At 32.8% G+C, this 18,945-nt stretch overlaps 1 protein-coding gene across 4 annotated transcripts in view; it reads right to left on the bottom strand.

Annotated features, from left to right (window-relative positions):
- Positions 1 to 306: 306 nt before the first annotated feature.
- Positions 307 to 18,945, bottom strand: part of LOC145263763 (protein arginine N-methyltransferase 6-like) — a 66,014-nt gene continuing 47,375 nt past the window's right edge. For 2 of the 4 annotated variants that reach the window (XM_080120795.1, XM_080120796.1), the window contains 4 exons: positions 17,291 to 17,373; positions 13,643 to 13,862; positions 12,398 to 12,505; positions 307 to 691 (listed from right to left, as the gene is read on the bottom strand). In XM_080120795.1, coding sequence (XP_079976921.1) covers positions 577 to 691; positions 12,398 to 12,505; positions 13,643 to 13,862; positions 17,291 to 17,373 — 526 coding nt within the window. In that variant the 3' untranslated portion in view covers positions 307 to 576. The remainder of the gene's footprint in view (positions 692 to 12,397; positions 12,506 to 13,642; positions 13,863 to 17,290; positions 17,374 to 18,945) is intronic. The other 2 variants (XM_080120798.1, XM_080120797.1) reach the window with 1 other exon arrangement.

Genomic DNA, 18,945 nt, shown 5'->3' with positions numbered 1-18,945 from the left:
AAGACGGAAGGCGTCTATATATATATATATAAACTATTTCTTAGATAAAAATCAAATAATTTAAAATCACTGGAGTTTGAGCCACCAACTATGTGGCCTTGTCGACTGAGGGTGGGGGCCCCCAAGTGGTATTAAAAAAAAACCCAAAAAACTAAAACAAAGATAAAGAAAATGACATTTAGAATTTTTCTTTCATTCTTTTATGCAACAAAAAAGATCTTAAAAAAATATCCAAGAAAAAAAAAAAAAAAAGAAAAAAAAAAGCCGTTTTAAAAGGTTTCATACAATACCACAATAACATATCTGTATAAATAGCAGTTTTCGTATTTATATATATATAAATATATATATATATAATTTTTTTTTTTTAGTTTTATTATTTTATATTTTTTTTTCTTGTGATATACTTTTTTGTAAAGATTTCTTTTTCCTGTTGAATTCTGATAATATTTTTTTTTTTTTTTTTACATTTTTTTTTTCTTTTTAAACTCACAAACATTTACAGGCTCCAAGTTTTTAAAATGTTATTTTACATTAAAAAAATAAAAAATAAAACGAAAATAAATAAGCCACTTATTATCTTTCTGGCGATGTGACTGAAGAGATGCCTGTAGTCCAATAACCCGTGTCGTAAAGCTGTTTTTTTTCTGTGGATTTGTCGACAGAATATTTGAGTTGGATGGCCAAATCCCTGGAATGAGAAAATAATGAGAAATAGTAAAAAGCAAAGAAAACAACAACGAGGGCAACATTCAAGAGCAGTTTTTAACACAGTCGCTGCCAGCTATAGCTCTATTAAATTTTTTATCATTGCCAAACTATTTTTCTGCAATTTCCAAAAAATAAAGTCTACAAACAAGGCGCGCGTGCATGTTCCCTCTCTGATGCTGCATTTGAGATGACGCCACAAAAAATAGTGAAGAAATGATGAATGTGAGAAGTGTGAAGGGCCAACGTTGCCTTCATATTTTTACCAAGTTTCAGAAAAATATAATGGATGGGGCAAACGTTATGGGGTAAAAAGCGTCATTTTTTGCAATTTGGGAGCATTTTTTGAGCTCCTGGGAATGCCAAATCCCAGTGAAAAATGGACAAATGGACATATGTATTTGAATTCAGTACCATGGAAAACCACTAAATAGACATACATATCAAGTTTTTGAGTAATATGAATAAAGAGCTCCAAAAAGGCATGCAAACCAGAATTTTACCAGGGTAATCCATACTGAATTTATATTAAGAACAATGGTCTCCACATTTTGGCCAAGTTTCAGGAAAATCTAATGGATGGATCAAACGTTATGTAGCAAAGTGTCATTTTTTTACCATTTTGGGGCATTTTTTTTTACCTCTTTTGAGCCCCTGGGGATGCTGAATCCCAGTGCAAATGGATAACTGTGCAGTTTCAGACCTTAACACATGTATATTTGAGTTGATCACCGTCATAAACCACTATATCGTCAGACATATCAAGTTTTTGTTGAGGAATATGAAAAAAAGAGCCACAAAAAAATTGTGTTTTTAGCACTGAAAGTCCCCGGGGACGTGAACCAGAATTTTGCCAGGGTCACCCATACTGTATTTATATTAAGAACAGTGGCTCCACATTTTGGTCAAGTTTCAGAAAAATCTAATCGATAGATCAAAAGTTATGGAGAAAACGTCATTTTTGGACATTTTTTTACCTCTTGAGCCCCTGAGGATGCAATGGGAATTTTCACAAAAAAAAAAAAAAAACTTTTTTTTTTACTGTGCACATCTATTTAATGAAATACAATTTATGGCAAAATTTCAGGAAAAACTAATGGACGGTTATCTAGCAATCGTCCGGACTAACGGACGCACGGAAAACATAGGTCCCTCTTCGATAAATCGGGGGACCAACAATGAATATGAATATAATCTGGAATATATATTAAATTTGTATTTATTTTGAAAGGAATTGTCATTTTTTTTTATCAGTTTGCATATTTTTTTTGTAATAAAAACAACTCAAATCAGCTTTTATTTATAGTGAATCATTCAACTTATTTATAGTGAATCATTCAACTTATTTATAGTGAATCATTCAACTTATTTATAGTGAATCATTCAACTTATTTATAGTGAATCATTCAACTTATTTATAGTGAATCATTCAACTTATTTATAGTGAATCATTCAACTTATAGCTTATATACATATTCGTTAGAAAAAAACATAATACATGGCATAACTCATAAACATAATATTCAATATGTGTTATTTTGAGGTGCAGTTCAAGTTAAAAACAGTTATCATACGTGCCGAACGCGCATTGACAAATAGAAAAAGAATTTCGTTACTACGAGTTTACTTGTAGCAGGCAAGGCCAGGGTATGAGGATACTCGTAGTTGGCAGTGAATGTGTTAAGGGGGCGGCTCAACAAAAACTTGCTTACATTGTACTTGAAGATGATTGTTGTAGTCAGCTGGAAAGCAAGCCAGCAGTACAAAGTTCTACAGGTGGGCAGAAGTTTTGTTCATGGAAATTTGTGTTTTGATTTAGGCACAGAAACTGATTCTCAGCGTTAGTATCTCTGAATATGTTATCGTTAAGTCGACTTATTGAAATGCATACAAAAAATAGAAAGAAAAAAAAAAGAAAAATGGCAGACGATTTTTTGAAGGGGAGTTGTTTAACTTTGGATTGTTTCAGTCTGAAAATAATCAAGAAAAACAAAAAAAATGACTTAGGACACATGGTAGGATAAATCATTCGTATTCGTTAGAAAAAAACATAATACATGGCAGGGGCCAAATACGAGATAACTCAAACATTCTATTCAATATGTGTTATTTTAAAATGCTAGTTCAAGATAAAGACAGTTATCGTATGTGCTAAGCGCGTATTAACTAACAGAAGAATTCGTTACGAGTTTACTCTTTGGAGGCAAGGCTAAGCAAATGCCAAGGTACGAGAATAATCGTAATTGGCAGCGAATGTGTTAATGTGGGGGAAAATCCACCTCCCCAAAAAGGGACACTCTTGATTGGAAGAAAAAAATAAAAATTGTCTAATGTAGAAGTTAGTTCTCTAACAGAACAGATACATTTTGATCATAACCAGAACGGAGGGGGGAGGGGGGAAGGAGAGGAGCGACTTCTACCTGTCAGTCATAATTTGAAATACTTTGGTTAAAATTGCAAATTGAAAACATTCCAAGAATCTTCATCTACTAGGGTCGTTCCAAAAGTAATACTTCCTATTTTTTTTTCTTTTATTCTGTCCGAATGAATCATAGGGAGATTGCAAATTGTATTGTTATGATGATTGAACTTCTACATTCATGACCTGAAAGTTTCATCTCTCTGTTGCAGATATTGACAGTGTGAGACTAAGAATACAACCCATCATCGATATGCACCGGAGGCAGGAGATGTGTCATTGAATTTCTGGAACACAACAGGTTGCTTGTTTTAATGATACCACTCTCGTCTTTGTAGCTCTTCAACTTTTTGAGTAAAAAAAAAATAGGAGGCTTTACTTTTGGAACGAACCTTGTAAGAAACTGTAATTCAGGGAATCTTGCATAACTTTTGTCTAATTATGAGGGCCATTCTAAAAGTAATGGCTCCTATTTTTTAAAAAAAATTCTGCCCAAATAGATCAAAGGGGATTGCAAATGACTGAACTTATGAATTCATGATCTTAAAGTTTCATCTTTCTATTGCAGATATTGACGGTGTGAGACTAAAAAAACAACCTGTCATGGACATATGTCAGAAGCAGAGATGCATCATTGAATTCCCCCATTTAGAAAAAAAACTGTACTTAGCAACATTCACCAGTGCTTGCTAAACGTTTATGAAGCTGATACAGTTGATGTCAACACAGTTAGGAGATAGGCTCGTCGATTTCAAAGTGGCAACAGATGTGAATGACAAAGCGCGCTTCTGATTTATGACCAGCTGATGCATTCATTTGTTCGAGGCTGGCAAATGTGTATTGAGAATAGTGATGACTGTGTAGAAAAATAAATTCTGAAGTACAAAAGGTTTCTTGTTTTAATGGTGCTACACCAGTCTTTGTATCTCTTCAACACTTTATTTTTAGTTAAAAAATAGGAGGCCTTACTTTTGGAATGACCTTCATCTAAATATTAATTTACTTGTCTGTACATTCAGTGTCACAAAAAACCAGCATCATTAAAAACATTAATGAAAAACGAATTATCTCCCTTTATAGTCACGATTTATTAGTTAAAAATCATTAAAACTCATTTCCTCTCAAAAAATTAAATTAAATTAAAAAAAATCGTAAATATTAATTTTCTTCGCATCATTATTGCCAGTATTCATCTTAAATTAAATAATTTTTGGTAAAAGCAAAATGACTGATTTTTACAACAATAAAATTGAATACTTATCTTTCAATTGTTTCGTTTTTAGGAGGGTTTCATCAAAAAAACAAGAAACCATCACCACACAACACCACTAAGAAAAAGTTAACAAATCGAAAAAGCAATATATCAATAAACCTTGAAAAAAATCGATGGCAGATTGACCACAGCAGCAGATAACTTAATTTGTGTTGTTGTTGTTGATTATGTTCGTTAGTCGGCGTTGATTGTTGAACGTTTTCTGTTCTATTTTAAAGTCTACTTTTAAGTGAAAAATGAATTTTTAAAAAAGATCCATGACTTATAATCACTGTTTGGTGATATTATCATTAAAAAAAAAAAAAAATTAAATTAAAAAAAAAAAAAAAAAAAAATGGCCGTCTCTTCATGGTTTCAAATTCGTTAAAATTTTATAATTAAAAAAAATTATGTTGAGGAGACTAAGTTTTATATTTTTTTTTATTATAGTTTCTTTTTAAAATTTAAAAAAAAATGTTCAAGTATTCCTTTATAACAAAAAAATTATTAAACAAAAAAAAATCCAAAAAACAAAATGTGTGGTGTTGAATTTTCATTGAAAAAAAACAAAAAAAACCCTTTTTAAAATCAATTCTTTAGCTTTAAAAGGTTAAAAAAAATTGCTAAAAAATTGCTTTAAATTTGTTATGTTTTATTTTATTTTTTTATTCATTTTATTTATAATGTGAATTAAAAATTTTCAACTACCATAGAATTTCCATGGGTTGCTAGTATATAATATTAGGTTGATGCAAAAATAATGTCTTTTTTTGATGTTCAGCTTCATGCCAAAAACATTTTTGCACCAACCTAATAATACATCAAGAGATTTCATTTTTGTATGTATGTTTGAAAAAAGATTTTCCATCCAGTCAGCAAAGATGGTGATTGTTAGAAAGGTTTAACTTTAATCTCTTTTCCAATGAATTGTTCCAAAATCGAACTATGTCAACAGCACAATTTTAAATACATTTCAAAAATAACATTTGTTTTGATTTCAAAAAAGTTTAGTTGCCAATTATGAGAGTAGAGCCATCTCATAATAGAAAAATGTAGTTGTTCCAAGAAAAAAAAATAAGCAGCATAAATCCAGTCCGAGAAATTTTTTTTTTTTTTTTTTACTTGAAATTCACCACTTATCAAGGTCTGAAGGCCACTTGAGGATAAGGGTTAATTGAATGCGAGATGGTAGTGTAGTAATCACATGGTGTAAACTTGGTAGAATGTGATTATTTATGAGAACGACTTCACAGGAACTTGTTTACATTAGATTTAAAGGCTATCATGTTGTATTCAACTGGGAAGCATGCCAGCAGAACAGTGTTCCAAAGATGGGCAGTTCTAGGAAAAAAAAACAAACTTTATTCATAGAATCTGCATTTACATTTAGGCACAGATAGAGAGTGGGGAAATCATATACAGTGGTTGTAGCTAGTCGAGTGCTTTTTTGTGGAAGTTTGGCAAGGGGTGGGGTCTTTAGATATTAGAGTTCAGTTGAATACTTGACATAAAAATAGCAATAGAGCAAAGATAGGCTTGTGACGTCTCTTCTGTGGGAGAGGTTGCAAGGAAGGGAAAAGGGCATTACCTTTGTCCAGGCAAAGAATTAATCCAGACAGGATCAGCAGAGTGTAGTGGTCATTGACCAGAAAACACTTTGGATAATTACAGATTTCAAGATAGTCCTACTAAAATAATGATATTTTAAAAATCAAAACATTTCAAATCACCAAAATATCACAATTTTCTTAACATAAAAAATGAAAATGAAAGGATATTGATTTTTTTGAACGCTATGAAACGACCATTTTGTGTAAACTGTTTTCTTTCTTTTTTTTGTTTTATTTTTACTGTCCTGGTCCTTAAAAGTTTGGTACAATTTCCTTTATGCAGAATTTCATCGTTAAATTTGAAAAAACAATCAGAAAAATATATCAACTTCATTTATTGTTGGGGTATGAAATAAACTGGTCCATTCACCTCCCACCCTTTTTGTCGTTAGAATAAGACTTCAATATGATGGGTATCGAGCAATTTTTCTAAATATTTTTAATACCCCAAATAATTTATATATTAATACGATAGCGTGTTATTTTCTGTTTCCTTTATTTCTGACAAGTTTTTCAGTGTGTTCATATGTTAAAAAATCACAAAAAAATTTTTTTTTTTAAATCACATTTGTGGGAGGCAGGTGATTTAAAAGAATTTGTTAAAACAGTCCTAGTATTTCAATTTCTTGCACATAAAATGCATTATAATTCAACTTTAAGTTCTCTCACTTTTTTTTTTTTTTAAATGGATACATGGAATTTTTATAGTATTGCAGCATATTTATGTGCATTTACTATGGATTATTTGGAAACCATTAATTTCTGGAGATTTTCTGTGCTATGTTCGGATTCCTTGTACAAAAATACACTTATAGGACAAATTTCATTGCGTAATCTTGTGTTTTTAATCCTTGTTATAACCCTTTAACCCTTGTTTTAAGATATAGATTTTTTACTGAAAAAAGTAGTGCAAAAAATGCGACAAAACGCATATATGGTCTTAAAGAGGGAAAAATATTCAAACATGCAAGGCATAAAAATAGTCATAATTTTCTCATTTTTAGTCAGATTTTAAAAATTTAAAGATTCTTTCTTGTACAGGGCTCTACATTGCGAGTGAAACAGTCACATTTGCGAGTGATTTTTCAAAATGGTGACTAGAAATAATGAAACCCTTATCTTACGGCGATTGTATTTCTTTCACTGACAATCTTCCAAAGCTCCATACTGAGTGAAAAATATCTCTTCAATTTTTTTTTTAATTAAAGTTAAATTATTTGGCACTTGTACAGTTTAGTCAAGACATTAAAAAATGAAAATATTGAAAAAAGGTTATATTGTACGTATCCGTTTTGGACTGAAGATCCCCGACAAAAAAAAAAATTAAATTTGATCGAGTAGGTTTTTTTTTTTACAGCGGAAAAACGCGTTCTTATGAGAGCGCGTTGAAGTCAGCCATTGTGAAATTTGCTGAAGCTGAACAGCATGCCATGGGGGAGATAACTCCATGTAAAGTGCCTACACTCCCTTCCCATCTTTAATTCTAGCTTTTCTTCCTAAAAAAATCAAACCTTTTGCTCGGTATCATAACGAATCGTTTTTTTGCTGTAAAAAAAAAAAAAAAAAAAAAAAAAAAAAACTACTTGATGAGATTAAGTGAAATTTTTTTTCAGAGAACTTCGTTCCATAACGGATACGTGCAATATAACCTTTTTTCGATTTTTTTCATTTTTTAATGTCTTGACTAAACTGTACAAGTACCAATTATTTAAACAATAAAAGTTTAATAGAACAATATACTCCTTTTTTTTTTTACGAAGGCTGTTTAAAAACATCTGTAGACGTTAGAATGTTTATACCTTCAAATATCCACACAAAATTTGCTGTATATTTAGAATTAAAAAGGAAACAGAAAAATCTTTATAATGTATACTTGTTACACAACGAAGATGTCATATTCCAAAAATTACGTGGGTTTGGCTAGCAAACAAAAATATTTAGCTGTCAAAGGTCAACTGAAGATAAATTTGTCCGTAGAGCCCTGTTGTACCATCAAGCTCTTTCCATGTATGCCATTATGGAGATATTTTAAGCAATTTCAATTTGTTTATGTGTATTGCTACTATCACCAAAGAATTCAAAGAGATTCAGTATATTTTATAAAGTGATCCTGGCATCATATTGACTAGTTCTCATCACCCATGGTTATATATGTAAGCATCCAAATCTTTATCGCCCTATCCTCCTCATATGTCAAAAACATTGCAACAATTATACAACAGAAAATTTATCATTACCATCTATCTATCTATAAATATAAAAGCAAAAATGTGTGCGTGTATGTACGTTCGCTTTTTGTGTATGTCCGCAAAAGGCTTTTTTCACCGGGTTTCTCGGTCGGCTCACTCCTTAAAACTTTTTATATGCTGTCTAAATGATAATATCTACGAGTTATGAACGGGGGGTCGCCTGTGTATTTAATTTGCCAGACTTTCACGCGCTATTTTTTTTCCAGATTTTTAGATCACCACATGTTTCTTTCGCTTTTCAATATAAAAAGCGAAACTGGATTCAAATCGGCAGTTTCCGGTGGTCTTCGGAAAGAGATATAAACATTTGGTCAATGTTGGCTTTTCACCATCATATCAGACAATTACTTTCATCTGGACACTCCCCTAATAAACAGGAGAGCTGGTTTTCCACAAAGTTGGGTAAAAACAAACAAACTGGACTTTGACCTCATTAAAAACTGTCCCGCAGAAAATAACTGCAACCTCATTATTTGACATTAAGTCATTAAGTGCGGGCATCTGTCAATTCTCTTCCTACTTAAATAAATTCAAACGTCTTTCAGTAAATCTTTCTTGCTGGCCAAGCAGTTAATGTGTCATGTTTTTTTCACATTTTCCAACTTCGCCTCAGGGCTTTGAGTTCGATCCTACCTACCTACCAAAACTTTTTTTTTTTTAAATCACTATCGTTAAGTTTCCTTTTTGTTCTGATTTACCCCCTCCCCCTCAAACACATACATATAAACACTCAGGAAACGGCGGGTATCCCCCCCACCACCACCACCACTATCTTATATATATATATAAAAGCGAAAATGTGCGTGTGTATGTATGTATGTGTGTGCACTTTTTCTGTATGTCTGCAAAAGATTTTTTTTGCCGGTCTTCTCGGTCGGCTCACTCCTTAAAACTTTTTATATGCTGTCTAAATCGTAATATCTAATGACTTAAGAATGGGGGTTGCGCCTATCTTTAATTTGCGCTATTTTTGACATTTTTTTTTGGATCGCCGCGTGTTGATTCGGCTTTTTCGTATAAAAGTGAAACTAATTTGAAGTTTAAGACATTGTTCTCGACGCAATCGCCGGGAACATTCAAAAGCAATCAGCTTTGATCAACGTGGAGTTTCTCCTTATCAGACAATTGCTATTCAAGTTGGACAATCCCTGTTAAATGGGAAGCTGATTTCCCACCATCATCTTGGGGAAGCCAAAGTTGGGTAAACGAATCCCAAAAAACTGCCCCGCAGTAAATAAAAAACTGCCCTGCAGTGAAAGTTAACTCCGCTACTAATATTTGACCTCATTAAGTCATTAAGTGCGGGCACCTGTCAATTCTTAATACTTAAATAAATTCAAACTCAGTTACTATTTCTTGCCATCCAAGCTCCAGGCTTCGGGTTCTATCCTTCCTACCTACCTACCTACCAAAACTTTACCCCCCCCCCACCGCCCCGACACAAACACCCAGGCAACGATTTTTTTAAAGATGTTTTAGGGTTATTACTTTGCTTATTCTTTTGTTTTGACCCCCCCCCCCCACCAGTTCACACACCTCCAAACACCCGGGCAACACTGAACGCTGGGTACCCACGCTAGTCTATATATATATATAAAAAAGTGAAAATGCGTGTATGTATGTATGTGCGTTCGCTTTTTGTGTATGTTTATAAAAGGCTTTTTTCGCCATGATTTTTGTCTGGCTCGCTCCTTAAAACTTTTTATATGCTGTCTAAATAATAATATCTACGACTAAGGAACTCAGGTCGAAGCTATCTTTAATTTACGCGACTTTTACAAGCTATTTTCGAGATATTTCTTGATTGGTGCGTAGCGGGGAAAACAGAATCTGGCTTCCAGCGCAAAACTAGGTCAAACAACACGCGACTTAACGTTCTTGCACCTGTTAATTGTGCTTTATAAATGTCAACTTAACACACTTACTATTCCCGTGGATGAGATGGTTAGGTCGCAGGTTTTTTTCCCCCCATTTCCTTTCCACTTCCGCGTCAAGGCTTTGGGGTTCAAGCCTACCTTTCTACTAAAACTTTTTTTTTCTTTTACACCTCCAAACACCCGGCTAACATGTTTTTTTTTTTAAACTGGGTTGTTTTGATCTAACCCCCCCCCCAACACACCAGGGCAACGCCGGGTACCCCCTGCTAGTCTATCTATATATATATATATATATATATATATATATATAAAAGCGAAAATGTGTGTATGTATGTTCGGTTTTTGTGTATGTCCAAGAAAGGCTTTTTTCTGAGAAGCGGTCGGTCGGCTCACAACTTCTAAAAACTTTTTATATCACATAGAAATTATAATATCTCAGAGTTAACAACGGAGATGTCTATTTAATTTGCTCGACTTCGGGAAGATAAATATTCAACATTTGTCGCTCGCCGCAGGTGGATTAGTCTTTTTCCTATAATAAAAGCGACACTAATTCTGGAGGTATTTTCCGTCTATCGGCGGAAATGTCCAAAAGCAATCAGATTTGATGGATGTGGAAATATTTTCTTTATATCAAACAATTGCTATTCAAATTGGACAAGGGGAGCCCCCCTCCCCCCACCAACACTAATAAAAATAAAAACCCCGCAGTCAAAGCTGACCTCATTAAAACGTGCACCGAAAAAAAAAAAAAAAAAAAAAGAAAAAAAAAGAAAAAAAAAGAAAAAAAAAGAAAAAAAAAGAAAAAAAAAGAAAAAAAAAGAAAAAAGAAAAAAGAAAAAAAAGAAAAAAGAAAAAAAAGAAAAAAGAAAAAAAAGAAAAAAAAGAAAAAAGAAAAAAAAGAAAAAAAAGAAAAAAGAAAAAAAAGAAAAAAGAAAAAAAAGAAAAAAGAAAAAAAAGAAAAAAGAAAAAAAAAAGAAAAAAAAAGAAAAAAGAAAAAAAAAAGAAAAAAAAAGAAAAAAGAAAAAAAAAAGAAAAAAAAAGAAAAAAGAAAAAAAAAGAAAAAAAAAGAAAGAAAAAAAAAAAAAAAGCGGTCTTGCAGTAAATGAAAACCCCCGCAGTCAAAGTTGATCTCATTAAGTCATTGAAATGTGCAGCTGCCAAATCTAAGTAATTAAATATATTCAAACGCGTTTTCGTTTGTATGTTGCAGTGGCCCAATGGTTAACGTCGCACATATTTTTTTCACACTTTAATTTGCAACTTTGCCTCAAGGGTTCGGGTTTGATCCTCATACTCACCTACCAAAACTTTTTATTTTTATTTTAACCCCCCCCCCCGTTTTGATTTACTTCCAAACACCCGGGCAATGCCGGGTACCCCCGCTAGTACTTCATAAATCAGAGTCCATTTTCTGTAGGCTGTTTTTGAACCCAGTCAACGACGGGTACTTTTGCTAGTATATATAAAAGGCAAAATGTGTGTGTGTGTGTGTTTGTATGTCTCGCAAAAACTTTCGACAGAAGCGACGGATCCTGATGAAATCTGTATAGTTTTGAAGCTTGACTCTTTGGATGACAGATATTGAAAAATTGGCCAAAAACATTAATTCCTTCACCCTCAACTGGCCTATTTTCTACAGGGAGGAGTTGGATTTTCCGACACCATTTCTGCAAGTTATCTTTTCTTTTAGATTGACTATGCTTAATTTGAATGCTTTCGACTTCCGGTCACATCATGGAGCATCGGTAAGAGGTCAGATTTTCTTTCACTTTCTTTTCTGCCTTCACGTTACGAGTTTGAGCCTGCCTGCCTACTACCACTTTTTTTTTTTTTTTTTTTTTTAAAAACACCTCTCTTCACCCTGGCTGCCTACTTTTTTTTGATTCCCTCTCCCCACTACTAACTTTTTTTTTTTTTTTTTTTTTTAAAAAACACCTCTGTCCATATGGGCTGCCGACTGTTATTCTAACAACCCCCCGACCAATGCCTAGTACTCTCGCTAGTGTTTAATAAAGAAACAAATCTGTTCTTATTTATTTTAAGAATCTATAGCTGACAATGACAACCATTTTTACAGACGAGGAAAGAATATTTTTAATAGTATCGACCAACGAACATTATTTTAAAAGGAATCTTATTAAGATTAAATTATACCGTTCGATGTAGAAATTATCATGGAATTCTTGCAGAGTCATGTTAGTTATTGTTATTTTCTGGATTTAAAATGAATATAAAAAAAGAAAATGGAATCACGCTAATAAACAGACATCTTGACTAACCTTGGTTGTTTTCCTTTTTGCAATCGGATACTACCACTTATTAACGTATCCTGTACGGCTTGAAATGATTCGTCCAAGTACAACACAACTTGTGACCAATGTGTGGAGCTGGTGAGAGGAAGAAAACAAAAAGAAAAAAAAATATAGTTATATATCTATTTTTTTGGGGGGTGGGGGGTCACAAAATTTAATTATTACAATTATGAGTAGAAAAAAACTCCATACTGCCCATCAAAATGGTCCAAATAGGCATGTGCAACTGTGACTAAATGTTGATCCTGTGGAATTGGTCATCAGTCTATCATGATCACCTCTACCAGCCAAACTCCCTCCTATGTGTTCGCATTGTGACATGGATTCTGCCAGATGAGTTGGGTATGCAAGTAAGAGTTTGGTGCTATAATCAAGCAGAAAAGCCAAACTTCCCTTCATAGGGATATATGGAATTATTTTTTTTTTGTAGAGGCAGTGAACTTAAAATAAATCACAGAAAAATAATTTCATTATACAAATGTGCAGTTTGTTCCAAAGATTAATTCTTGGCATTTATAATTTAAATACAATTGTGGGAATATGGCTCACGCCATGTATAGGACGTAATCTAGAAGTCCAATTTTCACAAATCCTATGGATTAAATTAGGCTATGTTTTGGCAATAATGCATCAAATGTTTTCTTCCAAGTAGTCTATTGTGTCTGGTTTATCAGTGTAAACAGGGGACTTCACATATCTCCCAAAGAAAATAATCTAATGAGGTTAAATTGTACAGATGAGGTGGCCAGTTGACAGGTCCATTTTGTGAAAGCATTTGTTCATCAAATGTTTCTCTCAGTAAATTGATCATATTTGCAATATGCAGATGCTGCTCAGGTGTCAGTCTCTTCATGATGAATTACCAAACCAAGCTGAATTCAAAATAACCGACAGTTGCCAAATCTGCAATTAAAGAAAGTGGTGTTGTCAATTTTAAGTTTGTTGCCCCCTAACAAAAAAAAAAAACAAAAAAACTATACATACGAGTTTGGGGACTGCTTGTAGATTTCAAACTTCCTTGTTACTCACAAATGCCTTCAGAATTCTCCCAGCCCTACCAACATGCATAAATTTAAATGTAATATGAACAAACATTTTACTACACAATTCCCTAGGTAGGGTGTTCCCTAATTCATAGTAGTCTCTTATGTTTCAGTAGAAATATGCCTTCTTTTAGGATGAAAAAAAAAAAAAAGGGGGCATGTTACTTACTCTTTAAATGGTGAAGTTGACAGGACAACGTTTCCAGGGAATTCAACATCAAACCATAAAGTAAATCCATGGACACGATTCCAGCCATAACATTTAAATTCAAAATTTTGGAAAATATCTTCAATGTCCCGGGGGGTGACTTTGTGTATATTTAACCGACAGACTTGAATAGGAGCAGCAATGATGTCTTCCATCATCAACTCCTTCAGTTCAACATTAGCTAAAAAAGAAAAAAAAAAAAATTTTGTAAAATAATTTAGATACAAAACAAGAATGAGTTATTTTGGGGGTGTATTAAGAATTACAATTAATTAAAAAAAATAGAGAAAAATTATTATGATATACATATTTGTCATAGAACAAAGATGTCATATTCCCCAAATTATGTAAACTGATCAAGTATTTTTTTTTTTTAAAGCTAAGAAAATCAAATTTTCTGAGGAAGCGATACCAGCACTGGGAACTGACATATTTTAGAATTTCAAGGGCGACAACACAATTCAACAACAGAGATTTTGTTTGTACTCAAAATAATTACAAAATTATTAAAAAAAAAATCACTAAAAATTCTAACTTTTAATTTTCTTTATAAAAATAAAACTACTTGATCTACTGATGTGATTTTTGGAATATGACATCTTTTCGTGACAAGTATATAGAGATACATCAGTTTAAAAACTAGTCTGCTAAATAGCTTCATGCAAAGCGAACACAAACAATTTGTAAGAGGGAAAGAATAGGCAATTATTGCCCTTCTGACCTCCCCTTTTGCAGACAGGTGTCGACACTAACTTCCCTTTTTCCTCTTTTTTTCCCTGGTGGCACATGACAATGACGACAATGCCCAGGAGTTCCAAAAACCGATTCTGTAATGAAACAAAGTTTTGCGTACTATCCATCCTTATCGAGGTAAGCCAAACATTGCAAAATTATGAACAAACTCTACAATCCATGAACTACCTCGGTGAAATGTTTAATCTTAGTGCACACATGATTGGCAGAGATCAACAATACGCACGTACACAGGCATTTTTCAGCAAAAACTATCGTCTGTTAAAAAGATGCATAAATATTCTTTGTTGTCTTAAATAAAGTCTACGGTTGTATATATATATATATATATATATATATATATATATAGTCATTCACATACAGTACTGTTTCACAGCTCATCAATGTGGCTAGACAGGCAACCACCTCAAACCAGGATCGAAACCCGACCACCCAAATGACAGTCAAGGCTTCTCACCATTACGCTATACAACTGATGCTGCATGGTTAATGAATTAACGATGTTTTGACATCGTCCAAATGCCTCCGCTCTATTTGTTTACACAAAGAGCGTTTCTTAATACGCTAATGGCAATTTGTATATCACTTCCCAATATGCTCAACCCAAGATAGGGAACATTATATATATAAAAGCGAAAATGTATGTATGTATATATGTTTATGTGTATGTTTGGAGGTCTGCTAAAAACTTTTGACAGACGCAACGAAAATTCACAAACTTGGTATCACATCGAAGCTCGATCCTTTGCTCGAAAAATATAAAAAAATTGGCCAAAAACGTTAACTTTTTCATCCCGAAATCGACAATTTTCGACAGGGGGGGAGGGTTTAACAAAAACAGTCCTCTTGTGACAATGACCGATTCTACACATGTGTCAGATGACGTCGTAACCTGATTTACTTTAAATAGTTGAAAAACCGAAAAAATTTTGTGAACATCACGTTAGCTCAGTTGGTTCATTATCTAAACGTTTTGGGTTCGAATCGTGGTGTGAGAGGTTTTTTTTTTTTTCGATTTTTTAAATTTTAATATCGAAACAGGCTTATTTAAGCCATTTTTCACGTGTTCGTTTTTTCTGTTTTCATCGTTCGTTTGCCTTACGTTAGTTTCTTTTCCTGCTTAGTGTTAACGTTTTCTTTTTTTACTTCGCTTATAACAAACAAACCTATGTCATCGTCGTAATGCTCGACGACTTCCGGTCGCGCACCTGTCAATTTGGTTCTTAAATAAATTCAAACATCTTTCACTAACTCATTCTGGCTGGCCGATTTTATTTTCAAACTTCGCCTCAGGGCTTCGGGTTCGACCCCCCCCCCCCGGTTCTTTTTTATTTAACACCACACAGACCTCCAAACACCTGGGCATCGCCGGGTACCCCCCGCTAGTATACATATAAAAATAAAACTGTGTTTATTTTCATTAATTTATGTCGTTGAACATGCATACCGCAACTAGTATGTGCAGCATAAGAATTTTTCTGCATTTTTTTTTTTTTTTTTTTAAATAAATTGTGTTATTCTAAATAAGCACTTATCTTTTTTTAGATGTTAAAGTTTGAACATTGCATGAAGGATAAAGCTTACCTCCTCCACAAAAAAAGACAATTCCGAAATGTTTGTAAGAACACATTCTAACTCGGATTATTTTAAAAAAAAAAAAAAAAAAAAAAGTACATGTGCGGTATAATTTGATTTAAAAGAAATATATTTTAGGTAAAAAACATTATGTACTTACATGTCATGCCGAAATTGTTACTTAAAAAAAATTACATAAAGTGATCAAATAGAATATACTAGAACTACGTTTTACCCCCACCCCCCTTTTGCAATATTTTGGACTTGTAATGGGGTATGATCCCACACAGTCGGACGATTCTATTTATAAACGATGCTGCTAGGAACTGATGAATCGAATTAATTCACGTTCTGCTACCAACCAATCAGAAACCAGAATTGCTTCATAAATATTAAACCTTTTCTGGAGCAATTTCACATGTTTTTTTCCGTCTCGACACGGTAAGAATATTTTGCTGTGGAACTGTCTACTGCAAACAAGTCACCTCTCAGGACTTGTGTGTAACAACGAACCATCGGAAACTGTTCTGTCTACTGCAACGAACCATCTGAAACGTTTCTGAAACTAAACATGGCTTACACTTCTAGACCCCCCCCCCCACACCTATTGTTTTTATCTTTAAACGGTGGATTTTAATTGAAAGCAGGGGGGATAAGTCAGTTTTCTATACAGAATTGGTTGTAATATCACAACATTAACAAATACGATAAAACTGTATAATTTAATAATTTGATTTTTACTCTGTCATTTTTCGTAATTTGTGGAATGTGGAATAATTTCAACATTAAACATAAGTACATAAGTGTGTTTTTTTTTTTTAAATTTAAAAAGCATTTATTTGAAATCAATGCTGCACAAGCATAAAAAAAAAATAATATTAATGTATTTTTAGATAAAAAGATATTTTTTCAAGTTCTGACTTAATTTAAACATTTTTTGAGATAAAAACTATTTTGGTTAAATGAACTAATGAATATGAATTGTTCTATGTTTTATTGTATTTATTTATTCTATTTTATAAAGATTTAAAAACTTAATATGAACTGACAGTTACTGTGGAAAGGGGACTGTTATATTGCAGGTCCTGGAAAAATAGTTTATTTAAGGGAAACGCAAAAGCAAGGAAATGAAAAGGAGAAAAGAGCAAAAAAAAAAAAAAAAAAAAAAAAAAAAAATAGAAAAAAAAAAAAAAATGGAAAAGAGTGGACACAAGAGAAAGAGTTAGACTAATTGGGTGTTTGGAAAAGGAGTATATGTGGGCTGGAAAGGAATCAACTTACCGGAGATGCATTTCTTAGCAAATGGGATCATACTTTTCATGGCCACTTTATAACGACTGGCCATATCTTCCCAAAGACCCAGCCTAGAAAAAAATGGGAAGAAAAAAAAAAAAAGTCAGCATACAAATCAAACCTTAATTTCTTTACACTCAGATCAAATCAACAAAATTTCCGACAAAAATGATGAAATCATATTTTTGTAAGCAAACAGATTTACTTTCATGGAGATTCTGTGTGTGTGTGTATAATTGTAACTAAAACTGAATATTATTTAAAACTACCAAGGAGGGCTATTTGGGTTGCTGGGAGGGGGGGGGAGGAATCTAACACATTTCTATTAAAACCTCTATACCCCCCCCCCACCTGCATTATCCAAGCTCCTTTCACTTTCTTCTCTACCCAACACAGACACAATTCGTTTTTATAGATTCACCGAGAAATGAGTCAGCATAAGTTAATTCCCCAAATAAAACATCAGTTACTTCCTTTTAATTAATACATAACCTTGCTGGGTAACAGACCCCCCCCCCCCAATACCATATCCCAAAAATTATGTAAATTGATAAAGTTTTATTTTTAAGAAATAAAAATTTTATGAGTAATTCATAAAATGACGGTCTTATCACCATTTTGAAAACAATCTCAAGGAACAAATGGAATTAACTCAAGAATAATTCATACTTGCTAGATTTATGTTGTAATGCCTACAGATTCCCATTAATGACTTTCCTTATAAAAATAAGACTACTTGATCAATTTATTTTGGGAATATATTTCCATTTTGTCATCGGTACATCCATCATACAGATTTGTTTTCATTTTTTTCGTCTATAGAGAATTCTGAACAAAAACCAAACTTACAGAAGTTTTACAATGTTTTTATGTTTGAGATTAAAAATCAAGATATATTAACCTTATGTAAAGAATACTTATTCTAATTTTGATCAAAATCCATTACATTTTTATTTTAGAAAATGTCAAAAATTTAAGGCTTAATCTTAAGCCTAAATTTAAGACTTAAACTTAAGAAATCCACAGAATTTTGCTTAATTGGTGTCTAATGAAATTGGATGAAAATCAATGCAAATCTGAAATATTTGAATTTTGATTCAAATAGGAGGTTGTATCAATATTATGCTCTGTATAAACCTTTAAGAATAATTTCAGGAAATGGAAATTTGGAGAATATTTATTATCTGATATCTAATAGTTTTCTCCGAAAGGCAGCCTACACTTGTTAAAGTCCAGAGATCTCTAACCCAGGGGATGGGGCATTCTACTGGATACGAAACATTCATCTGCTATCTCATATTCCGACCAAGAGATCTTTTTAAGATTTTAACTGTTTCTATGAGTGCAATTGTTCGAATCTCTCTTACACTTGGTTCACTAGGTACATTTGCCAGGTATGTTCCCACCTGGGAAAACCAGTGATCTTAGTTGGGCAACCAGCATATTTTTTTTCTCTTTAGGTAAATCAATCTCTTATTTTCTTGATTATAATGTAATTAGATATTTTGCTCCACTTTTCAAACTGAATAGTAATAGCACCCCCCCCCCCCAATAAAAAAACAACAAAAATATATTCTTTTTAGCTACAATCCATACTCTGGCTTTTAAATCTCTTATTTTTTGTTGCCAAACATGGAGTTTTG

This window comes from Euprymna scolopes, chromosome 39, assembly GCF_053919585.1.
Source record: "Euprymna scolopes isolate OS-2025 chromosome 39, ASM5391958v1, whole genome shotgun sequence".
Taxonomy (NCBI): domain Eukaryota; kingdom Metazoa; phylum Mollusca; class Cephalopoda; order Sepiida; family Sepiolidae; genus Euprymna; species Euprymna scolopes.
This window is presented reverse-complemented; position numbering and strand designations above follow the sequence as displayed.